This window comes from Herpailurus yagouaroundi, unplaced genomic scaffold, assembly GCF_014898765.1.
Source record: "Herpailurus yagouaroundi ecotype Mexico unplaced genomic scaffold, PumYag 205, whole genome shotgun sequence".
Lineage (NCBI taxonomy): Eukaryota > Metazoa > Chordata > Mammalia > Carnivora > Felidae > Herpailurus > Herpailurus yagouaroundi.
In genome coordinates, this window is record NW_024412436.1 from 11906438 (window position 1) to 11923943 (window position 17506).

At 39.6% G+C, this 17506-nt stretch overlaps 1 protein-coding gene across 3 annotated transcripts in view; it reads right to left on the minus strand.

The window, feature by feature from the left end:
- Positions 1 to 17506, minus strand: part of SMYD3 (SET and MYND domain containing 3) — a 689995-nt gene that overhangs the window by 520191 nt on the left and 152298 nt on the right. For all 3 annotated transcript variants that reach the window (XM_040451870.1, XM_040451871.1, XM_040451869.1), the window contains exon 2: positions 6448 to 6511. In XM_040451870.1, coding sequence (XP_040307804.1) covers positions 6448 to 6511 — 64 coding nt within the window. The remainder of the gene's footprint in view (positions 1 to 6447; positions 6512 to 17506) is intronic.

Here is a 17506-nt window from a genome sequence, read left to right on the forward strand (position 1 = left end):
AGGAAGGAAGGAAGGAAGGAAGGAAGGAAGGAAGGAAGGAAGGAAGGAAAGTCCTGATGTTGGGGTCCCCAGAGGCTCAGTCAGTTAAGCATCTGACTCTTGATTTTGGCTCAGGTCATGATCTCTTGGTTCCTGAAATCAAGCCCTGTGTCAGGCTCTGAGCTGACAAGAGCCTGCTTGGGATTATCTCTCTCCCTCTCTCTCTCTCATTCACACTCACATGCGCTCTCTCGCTCTCTCTCTCTCTCAAAATAAACAAAGATGGAAGGAAGGAAGGAAGGAAGGAAGGAAGATGGACTGACTCTGGTGTTGACACTAGTATTTGCTAAGTAAATCAATAGATAAAACCATAATCAAGTCCTTCAAATCTTAACTCACTAGCCTCATATCCAGCTGCTTTTCTTTTCTGTATTTTTTTAAGATTTAATTTTTTTAGAGCAGTTTCAGGCTCACAGCAAAACTGAGAGGACAGTACAGAGGCTGCCCATTCACTTCCTACCACTGCACATATTATCAACATCCTCACCAGATGGCGCATTTGTTACAACTGATGAACCTACAGTGACACATCATTATCACTCAAAGTCCATAGTGAACATTCAAGTTCACACTTGATGTTGTACATTCTATGGGTTTGGACAGACGCAAAGTCTATCCACCATTATCCAACACCTTTTTTTTTTTTTTTAATTTTTTTTTTCAACGTTTATTTATTTTTGGGACAGAGAGAGACAGAGCATGAACGGGGGAGGGGCAGAGAGAGAGGGAAACACAGAATCGGAAACAGGCTCCAGGCTCTGAGCCATCAGCCCAGAGCCCGACGCGGGGCTCGAACTCACGGATCGCGAGATCGTGACCTGGCTGAAGTCGGACGCTTAACCGACTGCGCCACCCAGGCGCCCCTATCCAACTCCTTTTTATTCCTCTAACATGAGAAGTTTGTTCCTCCTTCAGTTCCTTAGCATCTGCTGTTCCTTTTATGTAAAAAAAAAATCTGTTCTAGATCTTTCCATGGCTAGCTACTTTTGTTGTCAGTTAGACCCCAGGTCAAATGTCACCTCTACAGGAAGTCCTTCTGTAATTACCTATTCAAAGGGGAGCTCGGACTCACCCAAATCATATTCACTCATCTAATTGTGGGTATTTGGTATTCTCGTCTCCTCGCTCTATAATATGAACTTTATGAAAGCCAGGATCATGTTTACTTGTCACTGCTAATTGCCCACCACCCCAACACCCAGAATGACTAGCTAGTATCTACTCAATAAGTATCTACTGGATAAACTTTGGATGAATGGAAGGTTCTCAGACAATTATGTAAGAAGAGGGAGAGGAAGTAGGTGCTGATGTAGGTGAGCTAAATTCCCTCACCTACCAGAGCAGGAGGTGAATCAATAATGCCTACATAGATGGCTCAAGAAGTATTTACCCATCTCACTTATATGTAGAATCTAAAAAGAACCAAACTCAGATACAGAGAACAGATAGGTGGTTGCCAGAGGCAGGGAGTGCAGGGTAACGGAAATGAGTGCAAGTGGTCAAAATGTACAAACATGTAATACATAGGATGATGACTATAGCTAATAATTACTGTATTGTATATTTAAAACTTGATAAGATGGTAAATCTTAAAAATTCTCATCACAATAAAAAAGATTATAATTATGTATGATGATAGGTGTGAACTAAACTTATTGTGATGTTCACTTCACAATAGACACATATATCACCTCATTACACTGTACAGCTACAACTAGCACAATGTTATACGTCAACTGTATCACAACTAAGAAAGTAAAGAGATATTACTATGGGCAGATTAAAGATAACGTAATGTTTTAAAATCTAATTTGAACCAACAAGTATCACTCATGAATGTATTCATTCATTCACTCGACCACTTACACTCCGTGTACAGCAGAGTACAATGCAGGGAGAACCCCCACCCCACAGTGAACCTGGCCTTCTAACTGCAGAAACAGGCAATTAAACCAATAATTAAGATAATTTCTGTGTGAAAAAGGAGAGACACAAACTGGTCTCAGGAGTTTAGGAAAGAAGGGAGTGACATTTAACCTGGGTCATAAAGGATAAGTACTAGGAGTTCAGCAGATAGGGGGCAGGTCTGGGTCCAAGCCCAAGGACTCATATAGCCAAAGGCCCAGAAGTAAAAGTGTAGCAAAGTCCACAAAGTTGAATTTCATCCTGAGGAAGCGGCCAGGGCTTTCTGCTGGTGGGTGACAGATCATGCTTACGCTCTGAAATAAAACAGTCACTCTGGCTCCGGGGTGGAAAACAGAAAAAGAGCTGGCAGGAGCACAGAGGCTGCAATCAACTTAGGAGGGAGCTGACAGTGACATGCACACAAGTGGTGGTAGAGAAGCCAGAGAGAAGCGAGGCAAGTTAGATCCTCAGGTGGTAAAATCAGCAGGACAAGGTGATTAACTGGGCATGGGGCCAAGAAAGGATATGAGCCAAAGACAGTGACACCCTGAACACTCAGCCTGCAGGGTGCTTGGTGAAATTACTCACTGAGGCTAGAAAAGCAGGTTTGGGCGAAGAAAGTGCACTCAGGTCCGGCTATAGGGCATTTGAGATATGGGTGCACCATCAAAGCAGACGTACCCCATAAGGTATGGGGCTGGTGGCTGAAGCTAGAGATGGGAGTTTCAAGGAAGATTAATATACAGATGCCGACTGACATTGCGGAAGGGGATGGGATCACCCAGCAAGTCAACGAGAAGTGAGCAAAGACCAGCTTAGGGCCCCAGACATTTGTAGAAGTCAAAAACTTAAGTAAGAACAAATAATTTCAACCTTTATAGAGTTTTCTCTTTTTATTTACAATTAGATATGAAGCCAACTTCTCTAGAACACTCAGTGCACGTCCTATCAGTCTGAAGCCTGGCACAGAACTATTTGTGAAATAAACTAAGGGCTTGGCTTTCTTCATTATTACCAGTAGTGAGTGTAATATTCTAGACTCAACTTATTAAATCACCCTGTTAAGGGGCGCCTGGGTGGCTCAGTCAGTTAAGCATCTGACTTCGGCGCAGGTCATGATCTCATGGTTCACGGGCTCGAGCCTTATGTCGGTCTCTGTGCTGACAGCTCTGAGCCTAGAGCCTGCTTCATGGATTCTGTGTCTCCCTCTCTCTCCGCCCCTCCCCTGCTCATACTCTCTCCCTCTCTCTCAAAAATAAGTAAAACATTTAAAAAAAAATTTTTAAATCACCCTGTTAAATGTTGACTAACGTGAGATTCATCAAAAATGAATCAAATCATGCTGTAACTAAGCATAAAATGTAAACCCACAAATAAGATTAACATTTTTAAACAGGTCTATAATTTTTAACATAAAATAGAGCCTCTCTCTGCTAATATAGTACTTTTAAAAGTATATAAGCTGCAGTTTGATACAGTATCCCTGCTTATTTTATTCAGCAATTATTTCAATTAGAAATGTACATCTATGAATCAAATTAAATCCAGCACAGGTAAAATAATAATTGGTGAATTTACTTGAAATTGGTTTACTTTTTAACAATATTACAAATTTTGAGCATGCTTTTTTAAAAGAAAACTTAGCCCGCTCATCCTCTTTGACCTCAAAATCCTCTGTGACGTTCTGGTTATGACAATATAGAAATAAGACTGGTTCCCACAGATAAGCCCTCTATTGCATCATATGGCACATCATAATACGGCAGACGCAGAGGAATACAAGGCCCCTGATGACAAGATACTCTGGCCAGGATCAGAAACAGTCCTGAACACAGCAGTCAATGCATACGTGTATATGTACACTATAGACAAAGTGCAGACTGACAGCTTAGTGTGTATCCTCCACTCACAAAACAAACATACAGAGATTACCTCTGGAAGATGGAAGTAGGAATGGGGAAGGAAGTTGGAGGAAACCTCCACTCTTGTTACTTCACTTTTCGGTTGAAAGATGAAATGTGAAAATCAATGACACTGAAAGCATCCTTATGGGCACCAGGGACATGAGACCTTAGAATGCCTCAATAGCTTCTCTCAGACAACTCATGGGTGCCATGGCCCCACACATCAAATGCTAAGCTAATGAAGCAAAGTTATGTCCCTCCAGGGTAAATACATTATAGATTTTATGCTACAAATTCACATCCTCTATATCAATTTCCATTCCGAGGGCGTCTGCCTCCTGTTCATTACTGTTCCTAGTTCAGTTTGTCAGTTTAATTTTGTGCTGCTTTGTAGGAATCCACAATAATTACAACATTTAATTCTGTACCTGAAGGGTGAGCTAAACAGAGCAGTTTAAATGCATATGTTCCAGCCAATCTTTGACTCCCACCCACCTCTGCACACACCCCATCCCCCACACACATACAAGCACATGCACTAGCTGGCTTATATATGATATCTTTCACCTCACTAGCTCTTTTCCCATTACTTTCGACAGTATATCTGACGATGACATTATTATTGATGCTACAGTAAACAGCTAATATATGTGGTAAAAGTACATGCACTATAATGAATCAAAATGACATACCCACCCACCAAACTCCCTCTACTCATTCTAATCAGATAATGGATTTTTTTCTTTGAGTGTACTACAAAAGGAGGAAGTAGCATTGGAGAGGGGAAAAAAATTCATAAAAACAGGGGGAAATAAAAGTAAATGTTGAGGTCATTGAGATCAGAAAGGAAGTTCATCAGAAGATTTGTGTCATGTAAGATTTGTGTCAAGTAACATGTAGTCCGTCAGTTCTATATAGAGTATAGTCTTCTTAAAGTTTCCTGAAACGTAGCTCAGTTTCACATGAATAAGCTAGATAACATCACTACAACACAGTCTATCTAAAATTTATCTTGTAGAAAAAAAGCACAGCCCTGTTTCATGTTTTTGGTTTTTGTTATTATTATTGCTAACGATCTTACATAAATCTGGTAGCTTTCTAACTGTGACAGAATTTTTGCTTTACAAATGAAGTGAAAATAATCCAACTGGTTTTTACATTCCCTATTTTTATTAAGGAAGTTTTACTTCTAACCTTCTATTTTTATATTTTTTGTTTTGTGTTCCTTGACGATAGAGCGCAACAAAAGCCAGGAAAAAATGTGAATATGATAGGAAATAGAAAACTATATCTAATCAGAATGACAGAACAAAAATTCCTGAGATAAGCATGGCTTAGACGTCAAAAAGGAAAAGAGGAACTCTGGGGGGGTGTGTGTGTGCGTGTGTCCACTCACGTCGGCGCACACACACACACACACACACCCCTACCTCAAAATAAGAAACAAAAAGGATGAGTGGAAGGTTGAGAGCAAGGGACTCAGACACAAAACCTCCAATTAGACTTTTTATTATGATGCAATTCATTACAGCATAATTACATTTCTTATGAAATGATTAATCATAAGGTTAGAAGAAAAGGTTATGTTGAATGTTAATTATACATCCTGTAAAGAATTTCAAAGCTGTTAACGGCGGTATTCTCACAGACTGTCAGTTGCCGTAAATTAAACTCTAGGAAGGGAATTTGGCAATATCTTTAAAAATCCAAAATCAAAAAAAAAAAAAAATCCAAAATCATATATCCTTTTACTAATCGATACAACTGGGAAGAATTTATCCTACAACTAATTTGTGGAAGTGAGCAGAAATGTTCACAAAAAGATGGTTGGTCCATTACTGGCAACACCAAATATCGAAAATAATGTAAGCATTCCTTACTGAGGAAATTATGACCATGGTGCATTCATATAAGGGAATCAATGGGATGGTACCGAAAGTTCCTCTAGACAGATGATAAAACAAAAAGGAGAATGAAGGTATACAAGAGTCACCCATATCTGTTTTTTTTAACAAAGAATATAAATGTATGAATGTGCTTGCATGAGAAAATGCAGCGAAGCACACAAGAAACTTAACAGTGATTATCTCTGGGCACTGGGATTGAGATCAGGAGGACAAGGAGATAGGAGTGAACATTTTGTGTGTGATGTATGTGTACTATGTATTTAGTGTATATAGAGAGATATCATATATATGATTTTTTTACCATACATAACTATTAATTTTTAAATTGAAGGGAAATAAGTTAAAATAAATCAAAGATTGTAAAGAAAGAGAAACAGGCCAACAGGCATCACAGAGCACAATTTTAAGAGCAGAGAACTGAAGGGGCGCCTGGGTGGCTGAGTCTATTGAGCATCTGACTTCAGCTCAGGTCATGAACTCCTAGTTCATGAGTTCCAGCCCCAGGTCAGGCTCTGTGCTGACAGCTCAGACTCTGGAGCCTGCTTCAGATCTGTGTCTCTCTCTGTGTTCCTCCCCCGCCCCTCTCTCTCTCTCAAAAATTAATGAAGATTTTTTTGTAAAAATTATTAAAAAAAAAAAGGGGGGGGGCAGAGAACTTAAGGTATCATTTACATACAGCGGAGCATTCTTACCTGGCACTTGGCACTGCAGTATTTGGCAACTCGGCATTGAGAGCATCGCATCAGTTTTTCCTTCCTGTTTAAAAAAAAAAAAAAATCCCATTAGGAAATGAGTGACACCAATAGGTTCTGCTCACCCCATTTGTATGGTCCCTTAAGACTGAGATTTTCACACTGATGGGCATCATCTTTCATCCTCAATGTGAGATACGGACATAGTAATAACTCTTTTTTAAAATAGTGGTGAAATGTATATAATATAAAATTTACACGTTAAACATTTTTACGTGTATAGTTCAGTGTGTTAAAAAGATAATTCAAGGGGCGCCTGGGTGGCTCAGTCGGTTAAGTGCCTGACTTCGGCTCAGGTCATGATCTCCAGGTTCGCAAGATCAAGCCCCACCTGGGCTGACAGCCCAGTTCATATCCTCTGCTCCCCTCTCTCTCTGCCCCTCCCACACCTGCTCTCTCTCTCTCTCTCTCTCTCTCTCTCTTTCTCTCAAATAAACAAACATTTAAAACAAAAAAAAGATAATTTGAGGCACAAAATGGAGTCACTTATGCTTACCATGTTTGAGACTTAACTATAGTTTTGACTCCCCCAAAAGGGGATTCTTAAACCAGTCTATCAGAGATTACTAGTTAAGTAACCCGCTTGATAGACCGCTGCTCTCCCATGATGAAAGTGATCTTGCAGTAACCAACTCATTTTTTCACCTTGTAACTGCTCTCTTCTGCCCACAGAAGTCTTTCATTTTGTACAGCATCTCAGGGCTACTTTCTGTCTGCTACATTGGATCCCACCCAATTCATGAACTTCTGAATAAAGCCAATAAGATCTTTAAAGTTTACTCAGCTGAATTTTGTTTTTTAGCAAATGGCATTAAGTATATTCATTTGATGCGCAACCATCACCACCACTAATGTCCTTTTTAATAAAAAAAAAAAAATCTGTTAAAATCAGAGATTCCCACTGAAACTGGAAGTTTTACTTCACAGAGATTTTAATCTCTCCATATGAAATTGAGAATTCAGTCCCCGTAACTACTTGGAATGGAAGTATCCTATACTCTTCAAATATAAAAAAAATTGTATACGTCTTAACCTATCATATAGTTTAATTATGCATATCCTCCTCTGGAAAATGATTTTAAAATTCCATTAAATCCAGTTACTACTTTAGACATGCTGAATTGAGATGCTCCAAAGTTACATCTCCCCCAAATCACCTGCATAAGAAAAAAGCAAAGATGAAGAAAAGGTTGAATTATAAAATAAAAAATAAATGAACCTGATGATAAAATTAATAGTGACAAATAAAAGGCAGGAAGGATTGTGGATACTTTCAGGGCAGCCAAGAGCATTAAAAAGTCAAACTGTAATTTTAGTATCAATGACAAAACAAAAACAAATCCTTCCAAGCACTTCTAATGGGCCTGGTACTATTCAAAGATTTTTACATCTATAGTTTATACTTAATTTCAAATAGTCCTATAAGTAAACAGTCTTATTATGACTTCTTTGGGGATACACCAATACATTTTTCAAAAGATAAAAAAAACATAGTGCAAAGTAAGAAGACACACCATAAAGTGCATGGCAGGTGATACTGAAAGGGTAAAAACAAAATCCTAAAGAGAATCAGAACCTAAATACACCAGGTACTTACCTCTGGGACAGCAAGGGTCAGATATGGAGCATAAAACAAGGGCAGAGGTTAAAATCTAACTAAAGGGAAGCCAAAATGCCTGCCATCCCCTAGTATAGAATTGTGGCTGTCACATATCAACATCCCAGGCAACAATGCAAACCCCAGCAACCTGGCCTTCAAGCTCTTACTATGACTATCACCCTGGACTACTGCTCTAGGGTAAAACTGGATAAAACCAAAATCTACCCATAAGCTGTTAAGAGACACACATCAAATAAAAGGACCCACAAAGGAGGATGAAATGGATATGCCAAGCAAATATTAACTAAAGGAAAAGCCTATGTAATTACATCAATTTCAGGGGGGGGGGGGAAGCACTTTACAGTTAAAGATCTTGTTAGAGATAAATAAGGTAAATACTCAATGATAAGAGACTCCAGTCACCAGGTGTTAGGTACCTAGTGACAAATGTACCCAGTCTCAAAATATATGAAGTACAAGAAACAGATCTGAGGGAAAAATGACCGACACAATAAGTTAATACCTGTAAGGCCCTTAAAATAGTGCCTGGAATATAGTAAACACCATATAAGTATTAGTTATTCCTATAAAAAGATACAAAGTCTTTTTCAGGAATTCAAAACCAAGCAGATAAAGAACAGGGGTTCATGTTTCCGATTCTGTGTCTCCCTCTCTCTCTGCCCCTCCCCCGTTCATGCTCTGTCTCTCTCTGTCCCAAAAATAAATAAACGTTGGAAAAAAAAAAATTAAAAAAAAAAAAAAAAAAAAGAACAGGGGTTCAGGGCACCTGGGTGGCTCTGTTGGTTAAGCCCCACACCCATTCACACACTGTCTCTCTCTCCTTTAAAATAAATAAACATTAAAAAAATTTTTTTAAAGAATAGGGGCTCAATAATTTATTCGATCTCAGGCAATTCACAGACCCTTATCCCTGTTATATGAATGTGCATTCACATATTCCTGTTCAGCACCCACTGACCATTTACAAAAGGTCCCACAAAGTAAACCGCAAAGCAAATCTCAAAATTCCCAAAGAATCAATATCATATAGATCATTTTCTCCAACCATAAGGGAATTAAATTAGAAATCAGTAACAAAAACAAACCCAGTGAAATATCATATGCATGAATATTTAAAAGCATGCTTTTACAGAATTCAAGGATCAAAGAATTATAATGAAATTAGAGTATACACACACACACAAACACACACACTTTTTTTTTTAAGTAGGTTCTACACCCAAGTCATAGGGGATGGAACTGCCCTTGAAATCAAGAGTCACATGTTTGGGGCGCCTGGGTGGCGCAGTCGGTTAAGCGTCCGACTTCAGCCAGGTCACGATCTCGCGGTCCGTGAGTTCGAGCCCCGCGTCGGGCTCTGGGCTGATGGCTCGGAGCCTGGAGCCTGTTTCCGATTCTGTGTCTCCCTCTCTCTCTGCCCCTCCCCCGTTCATGCTCTGTCTCTCTCTGTCCCAAAAATAAATAAAAACGTTGAAAAAAAATTAAAAAAAAAAAAAAGAGTCACATGTTCTACTGAACCAGCCAGGCATCCCAAAAATTGATTAAATAATGGAAAAATACCAAAACTTCTGAGATAAAATGAACACACTACTTATAGGAACATTTATAACTTTAAATGTTTATGTTAAAAAAACTGAAAATAAATGAGCTAAACATGTAAGTCAAGACTTTAAAAATAACAGAAAACTAAGGACAGCATCAGCAGGAAATTATACAACATACGAAATAGAACACAGTGATCTAAGAGGACGAGCAAAACCAGAGGCACAAATAACATCAACAAATTTCTTGCAAAATCACTTCAGAGAAAGTTTCCAAACAAATAATATTGGAAACAAAATGGAATGGAACTCAAGATTCAGTAGATTGAAAAACAGACAAGAGAAAATTCTGAAGGAACGGTAGCAGTGACATAATTTTCTAATCTCCTTAACTCTCCCCATAAACAAAATGACAGCACGAGTTAGAGAGCCAACCTGAGCATCACTCGCCACCCAGGAAAACATCACAACAAACTCAAAACGTGACTGGGCAGAGGAAACCACTAACAGCTCTGAGACTTAAGTCAGTGTATTTGTGGGAGAAAACCAAGAAGGCCACGGGGCCTCCAGTAAGCCTGAAAACAGAAGAAGCCACAAGCGGCAAAAAGACGCCCAGTGTGTCCAGCCAATGTGACAATGGGAGCCAAAACTGGGACAGGATGCTTTCTGCAAGAATTTTCCAGAGAAGGAAGTCACTGGGACTCCCCTGAGTGCTGCCTTCCTCAGACCCGACTTCTCAGATTTTCCCTCCTCTCCCTTTTCTGGTGTAAGTTATTCAGAGGCGGGGCGCCTGGGGGGCTCAGTGGGTTAAGCCATCCACTTTGGCTCAGGTCACGATCTCACAGCTCATGAGTCCTAGTCCCAAATCGGGCTCTGTGCTGACAGTGTGGAGCTTGCTTAAGACTCTCTCTCTCCCTCTCTCTCTGCCCCTCCCCAACTTGCTCTCTCTGTCTCTCAAGATAAATAAATAAACTTTAAAAAAAAAGGCAATTTCTGTTACTTGCAAATATAAAGCCCCAGCTATATGAGGTGTTTCTTCTTGATTTTAAAAATTAATGGGCAGAATCAAGCTACCCCAGAAGATCAGCGATGAACAGGTTAGCAAGCAAAACTGTGTCCTCTCCCTCCCATAGCTACCAACCACACGCTTTCATGAATTTTCACAGAATGCTGGCAAAGTGAATAGCAAGATTACTCTAAGTACCTAAATAATTTAATTGTTGTTTTGATGGGTGGAAGAAATTCCTTAACATGAGTTATTTAAATGTTCAGGGTTACATATCAAATAACAAGTTCTCAAGTTTCAAAAACAAGGTCAAATGAATCCAAGAGAAAAGTGGTGTGTGTTTGATCAGACAACCACTGAGCCCCGGAAGAGGTCCTGCTGGTCTCTCGGGCTCAGGCTGAGAACAGAATCCTGTGAAGCAAATTCCACCACTGCAAAGGAGAATGAGTTACAGGAGTTTCCTTCCAATACTGAAATTATTTGATTCTGCTTCTCTTGTGCCAGTAACAAATATTAACTAAATTTGAAGATGACAAAAGTTGTACACGTTTTAGGTGAATTACGGTAGTCTCAGAGGCACAGAAAAGTGATGAATATAGAATTTTCAGATCACAGAAACATCCGGTTTACAAAATGATTAGCTCAAAGTCCAAATGGACTTTCTGAATGAAAAGTAATCTAAGGAAATAGGTTAGCAACATATCAGTAACAGAAAATGATTAATTTACCTCTTTTCCCCTCTCCACTCGAGAGAAATAATAGCATTCTAACCCCAAATAGGAGAAGCTATTAAAATTATTTTACACAAAAATCAGTGTTATCTTTAACTATGTCCACAAAAAAAGCAACAAGGAATCCCCTATTACTCATTCATACAAACTGTGACAGGCTGTAGAACACAGTGTCAAATCGGAGGAAATTCTCAGGTAGCTCAGTGCCCCAAATACAGTGGTTCATGGAGCAAAACAAGTTAAGTCCTCTCTTCCAAGTAAAGGCTGGGACATAATTAGCTTCTCCAACAGCACAGGCAAAGGAAATGTAGAAAGGAAATAAAAACAGAACAAAATTACTTGTTCCTCCAGTATACAAATCTAGAAGTTGTATATGGATACAGGAGAAATCACTGTGTCTAAAAAATCAAAGAAGAAATGAGATTAAGTGGCTCCTTCAAATCCCAACAACTAGGGTAATATTTAAGGGAATGTCTCTCTGTCCTTGGTTATCAGCAGGGGGGGAAACTATCGAAGGGTTTAAAACTCTGCCCTAGGGGGCACCTGGGTGGCTCAGGTCATGGTCTCGCAGTCTGTGAGTTCGAGCCCCGTGTCAGGCTCTCAGCTGTCAGCACAACCTGCTTCCGATTCTGTATCTTCCTCTCTCTCTGCCTCTCCCCCACTCACACTCCTTGTCTCTCTCTCTTTCAAAAATAAATAAACATTAAGAAAAATACAAAAAAAACAAACAAACAAACCTCTGCCCTAAAATAATATGGGCAGTTGCCAGGTGGAGGAAAACAAGTTTCCTGGGAAGGATACAGAAAACAAATCCCAGTGATTCAAATTTCCCCCAGCCCTGGCAGCTGCAGAATCCATTTTAAACTCTGCAGAGAAAACAACGCATCCACAACACATTCATACACAGACAATATGTCTCCACCCCTCAAGTGTCTCCTGGTGTCCCTTGCAGTCAAAGCTCTCCTTCAACGGCCACCCGCACACTCACTGCTGGCCAGGCGGTTCGGGCACCGCAAGGAAGCCCGGCCACCCCATCAGCCTCCGAAGCCACTCATCTGGATGGAGCACAGCCCTGTACGATCTGAAGCAACCCAGGACCCAGCGTGTGTCTTTGCAGCCTCTTCTGGGCTAAAGATCCGTGCCCAGCAATCTTTTGCACACTTCTGTCCTTTTTCAAGGCTGATCACTATGAGCTTTGAGAAGAAATGTGAGCTGAGAGAAAGAGCAGACTTCATCAGATAGAGCCTGCCGGCACCACTCACGCTTGCTAAAAAAAGAGGGCTGACCGCAGGATGTCTGATGGAGCACCCCTGCCTGAACACAAGTTTTAAGGAAGATTCTCCAGTAACAGTTCCTATGAAAATATTTCTTCACATAATCAGGACAAAAGATGCTCTGTGGAGTATGAGGAATATGGACTGTTTTAGAATAAAGAGCTCCATTTGTTTAAAAGGCAAAACCCAGGGCGCCTGGGTGGCACAGTCGGTTAAGCGTCCGACTTCAGCCAGATCACGATCTCTCGGTCCGTGAGTTCGAGCCCCGCGTCGGGCTCTGGGCTGATGGCTCAGAGCCTGGAGCCTGTTTCCGATTCTGTGTCTCCCTCTCTCTCTGCCCCTCCCCTGTTCATGCTCTGTCTCTCTCTGTCCCAAAAGTAAATAAATGTTGAAAAAAAAAATTTTTTTAAAAAAAAAAAAAAAGGCAAAACCCAAAATAAGTGAAGTCTAAATATAATTTTTAAAAGAGACCACAGAAATAATATTTCTTTAAAGAATCTTTGTTTGTAAACATCTCCAAAATCTCAGACTCCTGATTCATTAGAAACGTTAGTGTTATGTACCCAAGTACCTGCCTATTTCCCCATGGAAATTTCTGGAGCAAATGAAACTCTGCACTATGAAAAGGAGATTATCCCAAATAAAAAGTCATGCTATTCCCTCCAAGGGTAGTACAACTGCTTTTACTCTGACCAAATAAAATACACTGCAAAATGCTAAACAGAAAGCATTCTCTTTGGCATAAATATTCATAATAATACAGAAAAGGAAACTTCCATTTTTGTTTCCAGATGGTAATTATGTTGGTATGGGCCTAAAGGCTTTTTTTTTTAATTAGAGATTCTCATCCACCGTCCACCTAACTATCAAATAGTGGGGTTTTTTTAATGTTTATTTATTTTAGAGAGAGAAAGAGAGAGAGAACAAAAAAGAGAGAATGAGTGGGGGAGGGGCAGAGAGAGGGAGAGAGAGAATCCCAAGTGCACTCTGCTGTCAGCGCAAAGCCCAAGGCGGTGCTAGATATCACAACCATGAGATCATGACCTGAGTTGAAATCAAGAGTAGGCCGCTCAAGCAACTGAGCCAACCAGGTGCTCCTCAAATACTGTTTAGTACAAAGTAGCAGATGTGGTCAAAGTAATACAGACTCATAACACAGAAAAGCAGAATTGGTTTGGATTCATTTTTCCACATCCCTTATCACTTTATTCCAGACTTCTAACATTCAAAGTACAAAACAAGAAAATGCAATGGTCAATTATTTCAGAAAACAATAAATCTATGATCCCCAGGCACCATACCTTCCTGGGCAAAACACAAGCAGTTTAAACTCATATTAGCACTTACGGAGGAAAAAAAAAAAAAAAAAAGCACAGCAACTGACTTCAACTTAGGTCATGATCTCATGGTTCATGAGTTTGAGCCCTGCATCGGGCTCTGTGCTGACAGCTCGGAGCCTGGAGCCTGCTTTGGATTCTGTGTCTCCCTCTCTCTCTGCCCCGCCCCCCCCCCCCCAAAAAACAAATACGCATCAAAGAACTGGTGACTTACAGCTGGTTTTTAAGGCAAAGCAGTTTAAGGTAAACTGAAGAAAGCTGTGACCAAAAGGCACTGAAGAGGGATTTGATCTAATGACAACATCTCTGTTCCTAAACGGGAAACCTCTCAGCCTAGTCAGGTAATAGGACTCTGGTAAGTCAAGAGATGTGTTCAATTTCCCCAAGTCTTCCTGAAATCCAAAGTAATAAAAATATGAGAAAGAAGAAAAAATCTGATTTTGCCCAAAGGGTGACATCAAATACCCTTTAAACAGGTAAGCATTGTTAGTATAAATACCACACAGCATTAACATGAAAATCAAAGTACCAATGGGTAGAATTTCAAATAAGGTATAAGGATAGCTGATCAACATTTTCATCAATAGACTAGGACTTAAGTCTTCAAACTGGCAAAAGATGGTCACCTTGATTTCGGTTCCAGGAAACAGTGTGTCACGAAGGAAGAATTCTCCATCATCTTCCTCTTATTAAAAAATGAAACTTAAAAAAAAAATTAATCTCAACAGCACTGTGACTGTATTTTAGCTTCAACAGTGAGAAAACCAAAAGCCAAATTCACTATCTAATTATAGTAATCTCTTCATTTCAGAGGCCCAGCAGCATCTTCTCCTCCTGCCTGCCTTAAAAATTTGCCCTTCTATTTTATAATTAAGTCTATTACTTTGTTTAACTTTTAATTACAAATTTCCTGAAGTCCTCTGGAAATAAGCATCATGAAATCTCAAGTAACTCATTCTCTCTTTTGGAGAACAACATGAAACTTGAAGTTGTTGTTGTTGTTGTTGTTTAAGTTTATTTATTTATTTTGAGGAGGGCCAGCATGGAGCCTGATGAGGGCTCAAATCCATGAACCATGAGGTCATGACCAGGGCCGAAATCAAGAACTGGACACTTAACTGAGCCACCCAGGTGCCCCTCAATTTAATTTTTAATAATTTATTGAGTTTAATCTCTTACTAGACGCATGCTTTGTAAATTAATTTCCCACAGACTGTGTCTGTATTATTTCTCAACTAGACACTGTAAGAGAATATAATAGAGTGGTTAAATCATTGACACTGGAACCATATGGCCTAGAACCAAATTCTAGTTTAACACCTAGTAGCTGTATGATGCTGAGCAATTTAATACCTCTAAACCACGAGACTAAAATGAGAATAATAGTAGTAACAACACTACTTGGCTGTAATGAGAATTAAATAAAATATGTAAATCTCTCAACATTGTGCTTGATTCATAGAAAGAGCTAATTTTTCTTAGTACCATCACATTACTATTATTCCTTTAAGAGATTTTGTTTTTAAAGCAACTCTCAAAAGAAGTTCCTAGATATCATTTGAAACACTTCAGTGTTGAGCAGAAGTATTTTTAAAAGTTCAGCCATTCTAGAAATTCAGAATTTTAGAAACCTTTAGAATGTTTTTCCCAGTTATTTTCAAGTTCTTCATATAGTTAACTCTACATTATTGGAAGAGAGTACAGAAACAGTACAAGTTATTTACTGAAATATTCATATATGTAATTAAATGGTAATTACTTCTTAGCTGAGAAGCAACCAAACATGAATAAAATGTAACAATGAAACTAGTGCTTTTGGGGAAACTGTCGGTCAACATGAGTTTTAAATGTTCTAGAAGTTCTAATACAAAAGTTCTAATACAAAACTTGTATACATTTTTCTCTTATCTCAAAAGAAAAAAAGAATCAGATATAATAAGGTTGCATTGAACGCTTTTATTTTTCTACATAGGTCAGAAGAAAGGCTGAGAAAATCTTAATGCATCAAGCTCCCCCTCCCCTCATTAGGCTGGTAGAGAAAAGTCTGCAGCACAGGAGAGAAAAGATAATTAACTCTTTCTAGGTAAGCTAACCCATTTTACTAAAAAGTAATTTCCCTGTTTATAGCTCATTTACAATAATCTTTAGAAGACGGAAATTTGTAACTGATCAACCTTGACTAAACGGAAAGAATCCCAACTGCAATATATGGTATCATGCATTTTCCCCCAGAGAAAATGGGAAAGAAAACAATTTTTGAAATGTCATTACTCAAATGGTTTTTAAAAATTATATGGTATTTTCAATGGGAAATTTTAATTATCTTTTTTCTAATACAAAGATCTTTTGGGTGCCACATCCTTCCTGTTGTTGCTGCTCTTTACTTCACTGGGCCCATAAAATCATTCAAGACTCTTTGTACCATGGACTGTGACAGTTCTGGAGAAATACGGATCAAAAGACATGGTTCTTGCCTTCAAGGACTGCTGATGCTACAACAGAAGCAGACCAGCAGCAGCACACGGTATCACCTCCTGTGCTAGAGACCCGTAAGACAGCAACAGGTGAAGAGTGGTAAACTGAGGTATCAGTCGTAATAGCTTTTGGTCATCACAGTCCTAGGGTATGGCCCTAAGAAGAGGCACCTAAACTGGGGGAAAGACAAAGACAATGAGAAGTGGGGATGAAGAGGCCAGGTGTGGGATGGACGTTCACCCAGGAGTAACGATGGAGACAGAAAAAGTGAGCCAGGATGTGAAGAAATCACTGGAAGGCGGTGAGGTCATGGGGGTATGATGGCAAATGCTTCAAAGTGGCTGGCAGTTTTGAGGGAGAAGAAAAAATTATCTAAAAACAGCAAGGGGAGAGAGCCCTCTGCTTCTCTGGACACTGAGGAACTGTTAGGGTAGGGAAAAAACAACCAGAACTTGGAAAGACAGAAGCACTGTCCTCAGAAGGCAGGCAGGTTTCAGTTAGAGCCGGAAGGAGAAGGGAACATTCAGAGGCTTTCGGGATAGGGAGGTTTTTAAAATGACAGAACATGTTCCAGGTGATACAGAAGAGAGGATGGGGCAGGGAGTGCAGTGTTGAAAAAAGGGTGAGGAGTTGAGTTAGATTAGGGTAGACACAGAACCATAAGGAGCCAACTCTGGTATCGACGGATGACTTTAGACGTTATCTGATTTCAGAGGCCAAGCTCATTTCACCAAATACTACTCCTAAAATACAGTTAATGCGAAATGACAAAAGTTGTAGTCAAAATATGTAACAAAATTCCAGGAAATTTCAAGAGCAGAAACGGCTACCAGAAGCCAGGTAATAAAAGATGACCAGTAAACCAGAACTACAGAATAGTAAGAATTAGCTAAGTGATTGAGGTTAAGAGGGAAGGAGGGTGGCGTCCGAGACCACGGAATAGCACTTAATAAGTACAGACTTCAGCCCGAAGGCAATCCTTGCAGCTGCTGCACCGGGGATAGCAATAGAGAA